The sequence below is a fragment of the Phaenicophaeus curvirostris genome, chromosome 15 (genome assembly GCF_032191515.1).
Source record: "Phaenicophaeus curvirostris isolate KB17595 chromosome 15, BPBGC_Pcur_1.0, whole genome shotgun sequence".
In the NCBI taxonomy this organism is placed as follows: domain Eukaryota; kingdom Metazoa; phylum Chordata; class Aves; order Cuculiformes; family Cuculidae; genus Phaenicophaeus; species Phaenicophaeus curvirostris.
This window is the reverse complement of record NC_091406.1, coordinates 18,803,900-18,821,401: the sequence shown is the minus strand read 5'-3', so window position 1 is coordinate 18,821,401 and position 17,502 is coordinate 18,803,900. Positions and strand designations below refer to the sequence as shown.

At 53.2% G+C, this 17,502-nt stretch overlaps 2 protein-coding genes and 1 pseudogene across 3 annotated transcripts in view; all 3 read left to right on the top strand.

The window, feature by feature from the left end:
- Nucleotides 1-17,502, top strand: part of LOC138727290 (protocadherin gamma-C5-like) — a 218,939-nt gene that overhangs the window by 140,575 nt on the left and 60,862 nt on the right. The window lies entirely within an intron of this gene.
- The window catches only part of LOC138727194 (protocadherin gamma-A10-like), a 34,511-nt gene that overhangs the window by 13,244 nt on the left and 3,765 nt on the right, over nucleotides 1-17,502 (top strand). Inside the window, exon 2 of the mRNA XM_069869486.1 lies at nucleotides 8,278-9,588. Coding sequence (XP_069725587.1) covers nucleotides 8,278-9,588 — 1,311 coding nt within the window. The remainder of the gene's footprint in view (nucleotides 1-8,277; nucleotides 9,589-17,502) is intronic.
- Nucleotides 210-7,079, top strand: LOC138727195 (protocadherin gamma-A5 pseudogene; annotated as a pseudogene).

Sequence of the window (17,502 nt, the reverse complement as noted above, 5' to 3'; positions counted from 1 at the left end):
TCATCCCGTTGCAAAATAAATTAACTACTCTTTCGGCATTGCCTGAGACTCGTTGTTTCCCCTTGTGGGTATTGACCGCACCTTCTTCAGCCTTTAAATATCTGATCTCAGGCGATGTTGGTGGAGCACTTAATTTGGAGGTGGAATTCCTGGTGGGGATTCCGCTTTGGGACTGACGGGACAGGGCTCTCGGTATCTGGTAGGTGACGTTTTTCTCTCTCGATGCGGCCGTTGCGAGCGGTGTTTGCGGGGCAGCGCTGGGTGCGTGCAGTGCCGGGAGGAGGCTGCGGGCGCCGCTGTTGACCGAGGAGGAGCGGTCGGGAGGTGGGAGCGGTGGAGGCAGCCCCGCCCGCTGCGGCGCGGCTCGCTGGCTGGCTGGGGGCTGGCTCGGCGGGCGGGCGGGCTGCGAGCGTCCCCGCGGTGCGGAGCCGCGGTGCAGCGAGGCGGAGGGGCCGGCGGCAGCGGGCGGCAGCGGCGGTGCGGAGCCGGAGGGCTGAGGCGGAGCGGGCTGTGGCTCGGCGGCGGGGCGGTGTGTGCGGGGCGGCGGCGGCGGCGATGCGGGCGGCGGGGAGGCGCTGGGGCCGGCGGGAGCGAGCGCTGCTGTGGTGCGTGCTGGGGGCGGCGTGGGAGGCGGCGTGGGGGCAGCTGCGCTACTCGGTGCCCGAGGAGATGCCCAAGGGCTCCTTCGTGGGCGACGTGGCCAAGGACCTGGCGCTGCAGGTGCCGGCGCTCCGCGAACGCGGGGTCCGTCTCTTGGACAGAGGCAGGACGCAGTATTTGTCCCTGCACGGGAAGACGGGACATTTAGTGACGGCGGACAGGATCGACAGGGAGCAGCTGTGCGAGAGTGTGCAGCGATGCGTGCTGCGCTGTGAGGTGATAGTGGAGGGGGAAATGCAGGCTTACGAAATCGAAGTGGAAATCACGGACATTAACGACAACACCCCCACCTTCCGAGAAGCAGAAAAAGAATTGAGAATGAGCGAGACGACATCGCCTGGGTCGCGGATTCCCCTGCCCAGGGCTCACGACCCCGACTTGGGTCGGAATTCCGTGCAGAGCTACGAGCTGAGCGGCGACGATCACTTCTCGCTGTCGGTGCAGGCGGGTCCCGGCGGGGCTGAGCGTCCCGAGCTGGTGCTGGCCAAGGCGCTGGACCGGGAGGAGGCGTCGTCGCACGAGCTGGTGCTGAGGGCGATGGACGGCGGCGAGCCATCCCGGACGGGCACGGCGCGGCTCCGCGTGGCCGTGCTGGACGCCAACGACAACGCGCCCGTGTTCAGCCAGGCGGAGTACGCGGTGCGTGTGCCGGAGGACGTGCCTGTGGGCTCCACCCTCGTCACACTCACGGCCACCGACGCCGACGAGGGGACGAACGGGCACGTGAAATATTCGTTTCAAACGATTTCTGCGAAAGCCTCCCAGATTTTTCAAGTGGACTCTGAGACAGGAGCAATTACGCTGCTGCAGAGTTTGGACTTCGAGGAAGGTGGTTCCTATGAATTGGAGGTGCAGGCAGAAGACGGAGGCAGCCTTTCCGACACGGCGAGAGTTGTTATGACAGTGACAGACGTCAACGACAACGCGCCAGAAATTTCGGTGCGGTCAGCGCTTACTGAGATTTCCGAGGACGCCCCAGCGGGGACGGTGGTGGCCCTGCTGCACGTCCAGGACCGGGACTCAGGACCTAACGGCGAAGTGCGGTGCTCGTTGGACGGGTCGGTGCCGTTCCGCCTGCAGAGCTCGCGGGGCAGCTACTACAGCGTGGTGACGTCGCGGGAGCTGGACCGGGAGGAGGTGTCGGAGTACAACGTGACGGTGCGGGCGACGGACGGCGGGTCGCCGCCGCGGTGGAGCAGCGCGGTGCTGCGGCTGCGGGTGCTGGACGTGAACGACAACGCGCCGGTGTTCTCGGAGGCGCGGTACAGCGCCCGCGTGCGGGAGAACAACGCGGCGGGCGCGCTGCTGGTGCGGGTGCGGGCGCGGGACGCGGACTGGGGCGCGAACGCGCGCGTGCGGTACCGGCTGTGCGAGGGCCGCGTGCGGGGCGCGGCGCTGTCGTCGTACGTGTCGCTGGAGGCGGAGACGGGCGCGCTGTACGCGCTGCGCTCGTTCGACTACGAGGAGGTGCGCGAGGTGGGGCTGTGGGTGCGGGCGGAGGACGGCGGGTCGCCGTCGCTGAGCAGCAACGCGTCGGTGCGGCTGGAGATCGCGGACGAGAACGACAACGCGCCGCAGGTGCTGTACCCGCCGCCGGCGGGCGCGGGCGCGGGCCCGGGCGCGGGCTGGGCGGGGTCGGGCGTGGAGCTGGCGTCGCGGTCGTGGGAGCCCGGCTCGCTGGTGGCCAAGGTGGTGGCGGTGGACGCGGACGCGGGGCAGAACGCGTGGCTGTCGTACGAGCTGTGGAAGGCGACGGAGCCGGGGCTGTTCCGCGTGGGGCCGCACAGCGGCGAGGTGCGCACGGCGCGCTCGCCGCTGGCCCGCGACGCGTCGCGGCACAGCCTGGTGGTGGTGGTGAAGGACCACGGGCGGCCGGCGCTGTCGGCCACGGCCACGCTGACGGTGGTGCTGGCCGAGAGCGTGGCCGAGCTGCTGTGGGAGCTGGGCAGCGCGGCGGCGGCCGTGCCGGGCGAGCCGGCCGGCAGCCTGACGCGGTGGCTGGTGGTGGCCGTGGCGGCCGTCTCCTGCCTCTTCCTCGCCTTCCTGCTGCTGCTGCTGGCGCTGCGCCTGCGCCGCTGGCGCCGCTCGCAGCTGCTGCCGCCGCCGGGCAGCGGCGCCTTGCGCGCCGTCCCGGGCTCGCCCTTCGTGGGCCTCGACGGCGTGCGCGCCTTCCTGCGCTCCTACTCGCACGAGGTGTCGCTCACCGCCGACTCGCGCAAGAGCCGCCTCCGCTTGTCGCCCGACAGCGCCTGCGACACGCTGCCGGCCCGCCCGCCGCCCGCCGAGCCCGAGCCGCTGCTCGACGAGGACCCTGACGCCGCCCGCCGCTTCCCCGCCGCCGCTGCCCCGGTGAGTGAGAGCAGCTGCCGGGACCGGCTCCGCCGCGGTGCCCTCTGCTGCTTCCCTGGGGTGACCAGGGCGGTTTTTTCCTAAGAACTCCAACAGTGGAAGAAGTTTGTGAAAGGGAAGTTAAGCACTGTCTCCTGTGGTGTTTTGTTTCTCTACAAAGTAGCGAGTACGGGATAATGAGAAATTTCGTTTTCACCTGTTGCTGTTCTGCCGCACAGGCAACGAGGTCGCTCAGTGTCACAGTCGATGTGTGTCAGGAGAAGTGGGGCTGCTGTTGGTCTGAGTTTAATTCAGACGGGTGTGTTTATCACGCTCCAGGTCGTTTCTCGTTTAGTCTTCTGACATGTGCGATTCCGGTTTTACAAATGGATATCTTTCATTATTAGGAAACGTCAGTTTGTGTTATTTGCAGAGTCAGGTATCTTTCAGACAACCAACGTGCTTAAGTAGGATGTGATTGACTTGAATCGGGACGGTAATGATCCCTTTATAACTTTCCGTGACGCGTTAATGCTTCCTAGTTTTTATGCCGACTTCTTGCTTATTTTGTAATAGATGAATCACGAACTTCTGATAAGTGCCATAATGGGAGCTTTGAGAGGAGCCGAGTATATTTTCCTCACCATCTGTAGACCTTAATTACATATCTAGTCTGAATGCCATTATCTCGAAGAGTATGATTTGACCCTTTCTTTTGACCATGGTTTAACTTCTTGCCTTATTCCTTTCCATGGAGAGCACTTCCATGGCCATGTTTCCTCAAAACGCTACTGGAAGGATTGCTCTTGTTTGCTAAATACGTGTGGTAGGAATTCATAGATACATTAGGGTAAAGTGTAAGTTTTCCATGTCTTTTCTTTGGATGGATTGATGTTACATGCTTGGAAATTATAAGCATCAAAGATCACCATGCAAGGTATAAAGAGTTGGAGATGAGACTTGTGGGAGCTGTTTGTGAGGGGCTGTTGAGGAACGCAAGTGATGTGGTTTACTCCCTCCCTGCTAAGTGTCCCTTCATAGTATCATAGCAGGCTTCCCAGTTTTAGCCTAATGCATGTTGTTCCAGACATACGGCTGTTGTAGGAGGTGCCTCCTGTGTGTTTGCATGTTGTGGTCAATTCTGAACTAAGATCTTAATGATGTACTTATGACAAATTCCACGGTGGGAGCTTTGGAAAGAACAAACTGTGTATTTAATAGTTCCCAACCCCTTTAATTATGCTTCCACCCTAAGTGCCATCATTAGGAAGAGTGATGCCTCCCTTTACTGCAGGTGTTAACTTCTTGCCTTGCTCATTGTGATCACCTAAATTATTGCATTTGTACCTGGCAGTCTCTGGAAGTTCGGATCTGCTACAGTTGTCTGTCCCTGAAGTGCCTTTGATGTTCACAGCTGTAAAGAGAAAGACTTTCATAGACTTGTCACTGGCAGAAATGTTCTTGCTTGTCACATGCACATGGTGAGAAGTCTAACTTATCCATTGGAAGGAGAATTTGTCTCTGCAACTTGTCTTGCTATGGAGTCCTTCTGCAGATGATGAGGGTCAATGACATATTTACAATCTGTGAAGGCTTTGAGAAGTTTCTTGGGGGTGTTGAGTGTGAGGAGGTACTGGCAGAGACGAGACATGGTGTGTGTCTTGTTAATTCTCCGGTTTCATTACTGGGCTACATAAAATGCGAATTTGGGATTCTCCGTGAAACAGTGTAATTGGTGCTGATTGACAGCTGGGCAGAAACCCCTTGGTTAATGTTCGGCTCCCAGAGGACACGTGTGTGTATCCATGACTGGCAAAGCATCGAGGTTCTTTGTCCCTAGTGAGAGAGGAGAGTACCGCCCATGCTTTTTTAGGGAATGGTGCTGCAGAAATGGCAGCATTAGGGGTTAACTTTGTGTGGCTGTGAAGTGCCGATCCGTGTCCCCGTGAAGGAAGGAATGAAGGAAGGAACGGGGTTTCGCACTTCCACTCAGAGCAGGGACTGAGCGGCGGCACTTCTTGTTTCTTTGGTGATCAGAGGTTCAGCTGAGAGGTTTTTGGCTAAAACTTTCGTCTGAGTTAGGAACGGTGAACGTGGTGAACGATGGACTCTGCAAGACAAAGTCGGGAAAATGTGCTAGACTTTACCGTTAGAGGTTTTTCCTTCCTAATGACTTCTCCCCTCCATGATTGATATACTTGAACCTCTTTGATGGCTGGATACAAACCCGTGGGTTGATGCTCTTTCCCAAAGGAAAAAAGCATGTGGCTCCGCAAATGGAGACGTTACAGCTTGTTCCTCCCTCGAGAGTTTTCCCCTCTTCTCCCGAATTCCCTCTCCTCTTATGGAGGAAAGCTCCTGCAGGAATGGCAGCATTAATGGGGCGAATAAATTGTACCCAGTCATGATTTTTCCGAGTTCTATTTGCAGTTATTTCTCATTGCTTTTTTTTTTTCCCCTAATAGTTTCCCCACATCGTAGCGTTCCCTCTCTGTCTTTCATGCATAGATGAAGGTGTAGAACGGCATCTCAGGATGTAAAAGATATCGCCTTTTGATTTTAGACTCAGTTGTCTTTTCTTCTCCGCTTCTCCCAAAGAGAGGCGCTTCGAACTGTCCGATCGCGTTGGCGGGGGAATAGAAACGCGGCTTCTGTCTCTCAGCCACTCTTTGCAATCGTTGCTGTGTCTGCCTGTTTCCAAGGACAGATCTCTGCTCACCCTGAGATAACTGCAAGCAGGACTACGATGTGCTCACAGAGACAGCAATCAGGCACTTGAGTCAAGTCCATTGACACATTCGCAAAGGGCTCGCGTAGTTTTGCCTCTGCAGCTGTTCTTGTCTTCTGCTCTGCTACAGGATTTTGGGGACAAAGTGTCCTCCCAACAAGGGGTTTAAAGGATCAGATCAAGATTTACTGATAAGTGTCGGTCTTTTGTGAGACAATCAAAGCTTCTTTCAAGCTGTCGTTCAAGCCGTAAATTTACTTGGATAAATGCAATTGTGCATAAAATACGCAATATTTAAATTTCTGTGGAGTATTAAAAAGAAACCACACATTGAACTTCCAGCAGTTTAATGTTGTAGCCATGAGCTCAGTGACGTCACTGAAGCATTCCAGTGTTCCCGTCCTGTTAAAAACCAACTAACTGCTCCGTCGGCGCTGACTGAGACTCCGCGTTTCCCTTTCAGTGCATTGACTGCACCTTCTTGACCCGTTAATTGTCTGACCTCAGGCAGCGGTGGTGGAGCAGTTAATTACGATCTCGTTTCATATGACCTGCAGGTGACCTAGAAAGGTTTCTGGAATTTCGGTTAAGAAGCCTGACAGCCCTCGTGTTTGCGTGAATATCCCATTTCGTGGATGAGAGCCCGTTTTCTTTCGCTGTCCTAGAACCGGCCATTCAAGCAGGGTTGCTACGAAATATTGTGGTGGGGATTGTGGCGTTGGACTAATGGTAAAAGAGTCTTAATAGTCTGCACATTAAATAAGAAGAAATATTTTATTTGGCATACATGGCAGTTAGTAAGTGTTTTCACTCGTGGGGTCTGAGGAACACGCCCGTTAGAGAAAACCACAGCAGGAAATCACCGGACTGCATTTGAGGGGGGGGATCTCCATTTCTGCTTTCTACTTGTCGTCGGGATGAGTGGAACGAGGGAGGCAGTGTGATGCGATTTCGATCTGCAGGAAGGGTGTGAAAAATGCCTCGAATCCCGAAAGCTACCAAAGCCGTGGAATTCCTGGTGGGGATTCCGCTTTGGGACTGACGGGACAGGGCTCTCGGTATCTGGCAGGTGATGTTTTTCCCTTTCGATGCGGCCGTTGCGAGCGGTGTTTGCGGGGCAGCGCTGGGTGCGTGCAGTGCCGGGAGGAGGCTGCGGGCGCCGCTGTTGACCGAGGAGGAGCGGTCGGGAGGTGGGAGCGGTGGAGGCAGCCCCGCCCGCTGCGGCGCGGCTCGCTGGCTGGCTGGGGGCTGGCTCGGCGGGCGGGCGGGCTGCGAGCGTCCCCGCGGTGCGGAGCCGCGGTGCAGCGAGGCGGAGGGGCCGGCGGCAGCGGGCGGCAGCGGCGGTGCGGAGCCGGAGGGCTGAGGCGGAGCGGGCTGTGGCTCGGCGGCGGGGCGGCGTGTGCGGGGCGGCGGCGGCGATGCGGGCGGCGGGGAGGCGCTGGGGCCGGCGGGAGCGAGCGCTGCTGTGGTGCGTGCTGGGGGCGGCGTGGGAGGCGGCGTGGGGGCAGCTGCGCTACTCGGTGCCCGAGGAGATGCCCAAGGGCTCCTTCGTGGGCGACGTGGCCAAGGACCTGGCGCTGCAGGTGCCGGCGCTGCGCGAACGCGGGGTGCGCCTTGTGTCCGAGGGCAGGACGCAGTATTTGTCCCTGCACGGGAAGACGGGACATTTAGTGACGGCGGAGAGGATCGACAGGGAGCAGCTGTGCGAGAGTGTGCAGCAATGCGTGCTGCGCTGTCAAGTGATAGTGGAAGGAGAAATGCAGGTTTATGAAATCGAAGTGGAAATCACGGACATTAACGACAACGCTCCCAGCTTCCAAGAGCCAGAAACGCAAGTGAGAATGAGCGAGATGACAGCGCTGGGATCGAGATTTCCCCTGCCCGAGGCTCACGACCCGGATTTGGGACGAAATTCACTCCATAGCTACGAGCTGAGCGGCGACGATCACTTCTCGCTGTCGGTGCAGGCGGGTCCCGGCGGGGCTGAGCGTCCCGAACTGGTGCTGGCCAAGGCGCTGGACCGGGAGGAGGCGGCGTCGTACGAGCTGGTGCTGAGGGCGATGGACGGCGGCGAGCCATCGCGGACGGGCACGGCGCGGCTCCGCGTGGCCGTGCTGGACGCCAACGACAACGCGCCCGTGTTCAGCCAGGCGGAGTACGCGGTGCGTGTGCCGGAGGACGTGCCCGTGGGCTCCACCCTCGTCACCCTCACGGCCACGGACGACGACGAGGGGACGAACGGGCACGTGAAGTACTCAATCAAGAAAATCACAGAGAAAGCCTCGCAGATTTTCCAACTGGACACTCTGACGGGAGCAATCACGCTGTTGCAGAGACTGGACTTCGAGGAAGGGGGCTTTTACGAAGTAGAGGTGCAGGCACAAGACGAAGGAGAGCTTTCCGACAGGGCGAAAGTCATGATCACTGTCACAGACGTCAATGACAACGCGCCCACGATTTCGGTGCTGTCGGCCCTGGCAGAAATCTCCGAGGACGCCCCGCTAGGGACGGTGGTGGCCCTGCTGCACGTCCAGGACCGGGACTCAGGACCTAACGGCGAGGTGCGCTGCTCGCTGGACGGGGCGGTCCCGTTCCGCCTGCAGAGCTCGCGGGGCACCTACTACCGCGTGGTGACATCGCGGGAGCTGGACCGGGAGGAGGTGTCGGAGTACAACGTGACGGTGCGGGCGACGGACGGCGGGTCGCCGCCGCGGTGGAGCAGCGCGGTGCTGCGGCTGCGGGTGCTGGACGTGAACGACAACGCGCCGGTGTTCTCGGAGGCGCGGTACAGCGCCCGCGTGCGGGAGAACAACGCGGCGGGCGCGCTGCTGGTGCGGGTGCGGGCGCGGGACGCGGACTGGGGCGCGAACGCGCGCGTGCGGTACCGGCTGTGCGAGGGCCGCGTGCGGGGCGCGGCGCTGTCGTCGTACGTGTCGCTGGAGGCGGAGACGGGCGCGCTGTACGCGCTGCGCTCGTTCGACTACGAGGAGGTGCGCGAGGTGGGGCTGTGGGTGCGGGCGGAGGACGGCGGGTCGCCGTCGCTGAGCAGCAACGCGTCGGTGCGGCTGGAGATCGCGGACGAGAACGACAACGCGCCGCAGGTGCTGTACCCGCCGCCGGCGGGCGCGGGCGCGGGCCCGGGCGCGGGCTGGGCGGGGTCGGGCGTGGAGCTGGCGTCGCGGTCGTGGGAGCCCGGCTCGCTGGTGGCCAAGGTGGTGGCGGTGGACGCGGACGCGGGGCAGAACGCGTGGCTGTCGTACGAGCTGTGGAAGGCGACGGAGCCGGGGCTGTTCCGCGTGGGGCCGCACAGCGGCGAGGTGCGCACGGCGCGCTCGCCGCTGGCCCGCGACGCGTCGCGGCACAGCCTGGTGGTGGTGGTGAAGGACCACGGGCGGCCGGCGCTGTCGGCCACGGCCACGCTGACGGTGGTGCTGGCCGAGAGCGTGGCCGAGCTGCTGTGGGAGCTGGGCAGCGCGGCGGCGGCCGTGCCGGGCGAGCCGGCCGGCAGCCTGACGCGGTGGCTGGTGGTGGCCGTGGCGGCCGTCTCCTGCCTCTTCCTCGCCTTCCTGCTGCTGCTGCTGGCGCTGCGCCTGCGCCGCTGGCGCCGCTCGCAGCTGCTGCCGCCGCCGGGCAGCGGCGCCTTGCGCGCCGTCCCGGGCTCGCCCTTCGTGGGCCTCGACGGCGTGCGCGCCTTCCTGCGCTCCTACTCGCACGAGGTGTCGCTCACCGCCGACTCGCGCAAGAGCCGCCTCCGCTTGTCGCCCGACAGCGCCTGCGACACGCTGCCGGCCCGCCCGCCGCCCGCCGAGCCCGAGCCGCTGCTCGACGAGGACCCTGACGCCGCCCGCCGCTTCCCCGCCGCCGCTGCCCCGGTGAGTGAGAGCCGCTGCCGGGACCGGCTCCGCCGCGGTGCCCTCTGCTGCTCCTCAGCCCTTTCGGTGCTGCCTTCTATCTCCTGCGTGGGGAGGGTGCTTACAAAAGATGGCAATATGTCTTTCGGCACTGCGCTGTGTGTTGCTGCCTCTCGCTCTAGGCAGGTGGCATGGAGATCGTGGTTTAGCATTCTAGTTCCCTCGCTCAGTCTCTCCTGGAGGGGTTGTGAAGCTTTGGAGAGCTGTGGGAACCGTTCGTGGGGGGCTGTTGAATGAATGAAAGGATATGTTTACTCTTTTTTCTACCCTGTGTCTAACTATAGTATCATGCAATGAGAGGTCCACTTTCCCTGGAAGACCTGTTATTCCAGTTGTATGTTTTTCCACTGTGTTTGGAGATGGCTGTGATATTCTTAATGAAAAATCGAATCATGTACTTATCAGTCCTATAACGTGTGCTTTGATAGGAGCAAACATGATGAAGAGAAATGTTCTACACAACTCATCTTTGACATCATGTGCTTGCAAATTCTGAGGGCCAAAGACCCATGGAAGTTGACAAGGGTTGAGATGAGAATTGTGGGAGCCGTTTCTGAAAGACTGTTGAAGGAACCAAGACATATATTGAGGAATATATTGATATATTGCTACAGAGGATCATTGCTCAGTGTTCCAGTTGGAGCGGGATGTGGAAGAAGCGGGGCTGCTGTTGGCTCGAGTTACGTTTTGGCAGGGCTTTGTAGTTTTACTCCATCATTCCTGTTCCACGCTGTTTGCTGACCTGTTCTTTCCTTCAGAACCGCTTCCCTTTCACTTTTAGAATTTTGATATTCCTCTTCTGAAGCAGAACTAGAGAAGAATGTCTCTTCCTTCTTAGTACAGAGAAGTAAAGATGCCTGTATGAAGTTCATGGATGATCCTGGTGCCTGATGAGGAAATGGCTGGGGAAATGGCTGTTAGCTGTCATGTGCTTGCTAATGGCGAGTGTCAAAAATAACACTAAGCAAGTTATGAAGGTCTGGAGATGAGAGTTGTGGGAGTTGTTTGTGAGGGGCTGTTGATGGAACCAAGAGATCTGTTTGCTCCTTTCCATGTTCAGCGTCCAGCTGTGGTATCATGCATTGTGAATTTGATGTTCCTAAAGATTGTCCCTAGAAGGGAGAAATGATCTTCCATCTGCCACTGCCTGGAAGAGTATGTAAGAATCCTTTCTGTGGTTTAACTTCTCAGACGCTTTAGTTGGAAACACTTTCATTAATTGTTTCTTTTAATTACTACAGGAAGAGATGCCCTTCCTTGCCAAATACAAGTGGTAGGAAGTAAAATAGTATTCATGGTAAAGGAAATGTTCTCTTTGCAACTTTTTTTTTTTAATGGAATCTCTCTGCAAACAATGAAGTGAAATGTTAGGGGGAAATGGCTGTTTGTTGTCAGGTGCTTGCAAATTGTTAGGGTCAAAAACACTATGCAAGCTGTGGAGGAATGGGAAAGGGAGTCCTGAGAGTTGTGCATGTGGCCCTAATGAAGAACCCAGGGCATGTGGCTTGTTCTTGTCCATGATCAGTGTCCACTTGCAGGATCAGACAATGCAAGTTTCTGCTCCTCAAATAACTTTGCCCAGAGAAATATTACTACATCTCTGCTGGGATGTCCTGCCTCTGTGTTTGCAGGTTGTTGTGATGATTTTACCTATCAGTTTAATGATGTTCTTATGAAAAATGCCATAATGGGAGCCTTGGGACGTGCAACCGATTTTTCATTCCCTGCTAAATATCTGAATTATGTATCTTCTCTAAGGACCACTATCAAGAATACTATGATGTGATCTTTTCCTTTCGTCATGTGTGAACCTCTTTTCCTTGATCATTGTGATGATCTTAAGTTGCACCCTTGTCTCTGAGAGTTTGTAGAAGATCAAATGTCTCTGTTTGACTGTCTCACCTTAGTGTTAAAGACTTTCATAGATGTGTTTCCTTAAAATGTCACTGGGTGAAATGCTCTTGCTTGACCCGTACGCATGGTGAGAAGCCAAATGTTGGGCCTGATAAGGAGGAGTTGTCTCTGCAACTTTTGTTTGAGCAGAGTCTGTCTGCTCATTGTGAAGGTGAATGTCAAGCATGCAGTCTGTGAAGGCTTTGATGGGAAATCCTGGGACTGCTGTGTGTGCGGAGGTACTGGTGAAGACATGTTCTGTGTTCTGTTACTTGCCAGCCTCCAATGCTGGACTAGAAAAAGGAGTCTGAAGGTGTCCTAGTCTGGGATATCACACTGCACAGCTCCCAACTCACCAAGTTGTGTGTTCATCAGTTTGCTTTCCTCTTGAGAGATATTTCCCTTGAGTGGTCCTTATTGAGTATTGGTGTACGCTTCAGAATAAGGTTTGCACATCATGTACCATCCAAATTGCCCAATGTGCCAAAGAAAGACAATGCTGTCTTTGAGCTGATTCTTTGACGACTGAGCCTTTACCAATGTTGTACATCAGTTGTGGCCTTGAGAACATACTACGAGTCTTTGAATTCTTGTTAGAAGAGACAAATCTCTTTGCATGTATATGCGTTGTGATCCTTGTTCTGAGATAATGAGAAATTATGTGCACAACATTCAATTCAGAGGCATTGTGTAATATTTGGGCAAGGTCAAAAAGCCCTTTCTGTCCAGAGACAGGCCAGGTGAAAAAGTTTGCTGTGGTGTAATTTGAAATGAGTACATGATAGCTTGAAGGTTCCATTTGTCCTGGTTGTTCTATGAGGCCCACAAGTGTGGCGTGTCAGCATTTGTGAGAGTCTCCCAGAGACTGTCTTGTGTACATTCCCTAGCTGACACTATCTGAAATGTTAAGCTACAGTTCCCTCACTTCTGCTGGTTTCCCATTCTCAATGTGGCCTAAAGCTGCTCTGTGCTGTAGCTGGTAACACTTAAACCACAAAGAGATGTGTTGGAATTGTTATGCTGGGGAAGCAGTTTCCATCCATAGCTTGAAGGTGTTCCCCATCTGTAGGCAGTGCTCTTGCCTTTGAAACTGGGATTGTTGTTTTGCAGCAAATACTCACTTCCCTGGGCAAGCTCTCAGCTGCCTGGAAGCAGTCTGAGGTGACTTGGCTTGAGAAAGAGGCCTCTGGTAGAAAGTGTTTACACTTGCAGCTTGATGAGCAGAACACACAGTAAGAAAAACTGATGAGAGCTGGCAGCTGTTTCTTAGAATGACATCCTTACTGTGTACTCCAGAGGAAGAGTTGAGGGTGCACATGTGCTTGTAAGCTCAGTGATTTGCAGGTACTCTGGAGATGAACTTCAACACCTGCAGTGAAGATGGAGAAGACTTCCCAGTGAGTTTCTCTGACAATAATTTCTCTTTTTATGATGCCTTGCATTCCTGGTCTGATGTTTTTTATCTCTCTGATTTTTATGTGTTGTGATGTAGTTATAAGGAATGTCATATCTTTGTTTAGCCATGTGTTGTGTGTCGTGACCTCTTGCTCTTCTTGCAGTTTTTGTGGAAATCAGGAGATATGAGGTTATATTAGTGTTCTGGTTTTGGTAGGGAGAGAAAATAAACGTCTGAGATTCATAGAAATCACACCTCTGTGGAACAGTGCATGTGGTAAAACAGGGGAAGGAATTTCACGAAATCTGATGGTTTCATATTATCCAGTCTCTGTGAAATCAGTTCAGGCAGTTATCATTCACGTGCTTTACAATCCTTCTATTTCTTCCCACAATGCTGGTGACAGACAAATGTTCCCCCTTCTTGGTGTGATTGTTGTGCATTTTACCCTTATGATTTGGTTTTGGCAGTTACGACGATCAGAAGCAAACCTGGAATTTGGGTAGGACTGGAGAGGACTCAGAGAATCTCTGCCAGCATGGGGGGATCATAGAAGATGATGCTTATCATAGTTCATCCACTAGGCCCATAGTTGTGGTTTTATGCAGTTCCATTCCTTCTGCTCAATGTGTATGGCCTAGACGTGTTATTGCATCTGATCCATTCATTTCTGTAGGTTCTGTAGGTTTCTAGCTCCTGCCTTGTTTGTTGTCACTAGGTACAGCTCAACCTCGGGGTCCTCAATGAAATGATGACATCCGTTTCAGCTTTCTGAGTGCAGGGGCAGTTCCCATAGAAGCCTTTCTTTCCTGGAAGTTTGGGGTTCCCTTTCTTTCAGAAATGTTTTCTTCAGTTTGTTCACTGAGACTGAAAGAGATGACATAAAAGTTCCTTCTTATTGCTCATAAGCTGCAAATTCTGTGTCCCAGCAGAATTGAAAAGACCTGACAATGCTAAAAGCTCTTCAAGTCTTCCCTGGCTCTACAGTTATTTCTTGCTCTTCCAATTCCCACTCGATTTCCTTATGAGCAGCTGAGTATCTTCATTATACCCCCCAAATATCTGCTGCTGAATGTTCCTTGTGATTCAAGGAGATGCTTTAACGGTACCTAGCACCACATCGCGTATCCTTCTATCCAAATTGGAGAGATATGGATTTGAATGGTGGATGGCATGGTGGATAAGAAACTGCTTGGAGGGTTGTATTCAGAGAGTAATGGTCAATGGCTTAAAGTCCAGATGGAGTTCTGTGACTAGTGGTGTCCCTCAGGGTTCTGTTCTGGGACCAGTGCTGTTTAATATCAATGATATTGACAGAAAGATTGAGTGTACCCTCAGCAAGTTTGCAGATGACACCAAGCCGAGTGATGTGGTTGCCACAGCAGAAGGATGGGATGTAATCCAGAGGGACCTGGACAGGCTGGAGAAGTGGGGCTGTGAGAACCTCATGAGGTTCAACAGGGCCAAGTGCAAGGTCCTGCACCTGGGTTGGGGCAATCCCCATTTTCAGTACATGATGTGATTTAGAGCTGGCTGGCATGAAGGACTTGGGGGGGGTGGTTGATGAGAAGCTTGACATCAAAAGCAGCGTGGCCAGCAGGTTGAGGGAAGTGATTCTACCCTTCTATTCCTCTCTTGTGAGACCTCATCTGGAGTACTGTGTCCAGTTCTGGAATTCTCAACCTAAGAAGGATATGGAGCTGTTGGAATGGGTCTAGAGGAGGCTACAAGGATAATCCGAGGGCTGGAACACCTTCCATATGAGGACAGGCTGAGAGGGTTGGGCTTGTTCAGCCTGGTGAAGAGAAGGCTATGAGGTGATCTTACAGTGACCTTCCAGGACCTGAAAGGAGCCTACAAGAAAGCTGGAGAGGGACAATTCATAAAGGCTTGTGGTGATAGGACAAGGAGGAACGGGTATAAACTGGAGAAGGGCAGCTTTAGATTAGACATTAGGAAGAATATCTTCACCATGAGAGTAGTGAGACACTGGAACAGGCTACCAAGGGAGGTAGTAGATGCCCCATCCCTGGAGGTTTTTAAGGCCAGGTTGGATGGGGCCTTGGGTAACCTGATCTGGTGGCATTTCCCTGCCCAGGACAGGGAGGTTGGAACTAGATGATCTTTAAAGTCCCTCCCAATTCTAACTGTTATATGATTCTGTGATCACACTTCTCAGACTCCAGATAGTCAAGCTGTGGGTTCATCGTTTTGCATTCCTGTTGGATGATGTTTCCAGTGAATGATGGTTATTGATGAAAGATGTGAACTTTACATTAGGATTTTCACATCATGTATTTTCCAAGTTGCTCAATGTGCTGAAGAAAGGCAATGGTATCTTTGAGTTGAATCTTTGATGACTGTGTATTTATCAGAGCTGCACGTTCCTTATGTCTTGTGAACACTGTACGTGTCTTTCAATTCCTGTTAAGAACAGAAAAATCTCCTTGCATGCATCCATGTGGTGATCCTTGTTTTCAGATAAGGAGAAGTTGTGTGTTGCATCTTTTCCTTCATAAATGTCTTTCTTCAGAGGTCGCATTCCTGTTGCATAATTTTTGGGCAAGGTGAAGAAAACCTGTCTGCTCAGAGACAGGCCAGGTGAAAAATTTGCTGGGGTATAATTTGAAATGACTACAAGATGGGTTTAAAGGTTCTGTTTGTCCTCATTTTTCTGAGACCCGCAGTTGTGGTTCAATACATTTCCCCTGCTGCATTGTCCAAAGAGGTTACATTGAAGATCTGTGACTGAGGTCTTTGGTGTGAGCTCGTGTGTGTGTTTCCTGTGGACTTCTTCCCAAACAGATACCTTTCTTGAGCACCTTCTCCAGCTGACACAATCTGAAATGTTAAGCTTCTGCCAGGTTCCCATTTTTGCCAGTTGTATTGATTGATTGATTAATTAATTAATTAATTTTGTCCAGTTCTAAATCTGGGCCTTATTGTGGCTGGTATTCCTTAAGCCATTAAAAGATGTGTTGTAATTGTTGGGCTGGGGGAGCAGTTTCCATCCATAACTTGAAGGTATTCAGCTGCCAAAACAAAGCCTTTGGTGTGCTTCTGTTTCCCTAAAACATCACTGAATTTACAAGCTTGAACCTGTGGACGACAAATGGACAAATTACTGGATGTTGTACATGTGGTGCAACTAAAGAGGGTGTATGCAGAGGAAGGAAGGTGAGAGGCTGTCTTTGAGCTAGGAAAATAGGAGGTTTGAGGTGGTTTTGGCTGAGGAATGATTTGATCTCAAGTCTGATGCTAAGGCCTGTGGCATTTCTGCTGTGATCCTGGTTTCCTTGTCCATATATACAGAGGAAGTCCTCCAAAAATAAAGTATTTGCAAAATAATTGTCTATGTAGAACAACAATGCCTGAGTATAAAGGCTTATCGTTCCTGTGTGAAATCTCCTTTATCCATGTTTATCTCCTTGAAACATTGTGATGTAGAGTTGCTTCATAGATTTTGTTTCAGTCCTTTGTTTCCTGCAAGGTTGTTGTTCCTTTTTGCCATTTCTGGTCAGTATTTTGTCTTTGAAACTGTGAGTGTTGTTTACCATGAAATGCTTCCGTTGGCAAGCTCTCAGCCACCTGAAAGCAGCCAAAGAGGACTTGGCTTGAAAAAGAGGCCTCTGAGAAGGTGTTTACACTTATGGCTTCATGAGCAGGCTACGTAGAAAAACTGATGAGAGCTGATGGCTGTTTCTTAAAGTGAAATCCTTACTAAGTAGGCCAGAGGAAGGCTTTAGGGTCACAATTCTTCTCAGTGATTTGTAGGTACTCTGGTACCTCAACCACTACAGTCAAGACTGAGAAGACTTTGAGGTGAGTTTCTCTGGACAATAATTTCTCTTTTAATGGTTCCTTGCATTCCTGGTCTGATTTTTTCCTCTTTATGATTTCTGTGTATGTTGGTTTGATTTAAGAAATGTCATAACTTGGTTTAGCCATGCATTGGGTGTTATTGCCTCTTGGTGTTCTTGCAGGTTTTGTGGAAGGCAGGAGACATGAGGTTATATCGGTGTTGTGGTTTTGGTAGGGAGAGATGATTAAAGCCTGGTGTAGGTAGAATTCACATTTCTGTGAATTCTCTGGGACAGTGCATGTGCTAATACAGGGGAAGATTCCATCTAAGCTGATTTTTTGATATTACCAAGTCTCTGTGGGATGACTGCTCCTCTTTTAGTTCAGTCGTCTTTCATTCATGTGCTTTACAGTCCTTCTATGTCTTCCCAGAGTGCTGCAGAGCAACAAATATCCTTCCGTTCTCATGGCGCATTTTACTCTTGAGATACATTTGTGCCATTTAGGAGGGTGAGAAGCAAAGCTGTATGTTGTGTAAGGCTCGTGAGAACACTTGGGGAAGCTCTTTTGGGGAGGATTGTAGAACAGCTGGTTGTTTCCCTGCTTTGCTCTTGAAGAGAATAGATATAAAGATGACCTTAGCAGAGGTGTCATCACTATGGAACAGTGCATGTGATGAAAGAGAGAAGGAGATTCCACCTAAGCCAGTGCTTTGATGACCCATTCTGAGTTGGATGACTTCTCCTCTTAGTGTTTGGCCATTTAGTATCTGTGTGCTTTGAGTT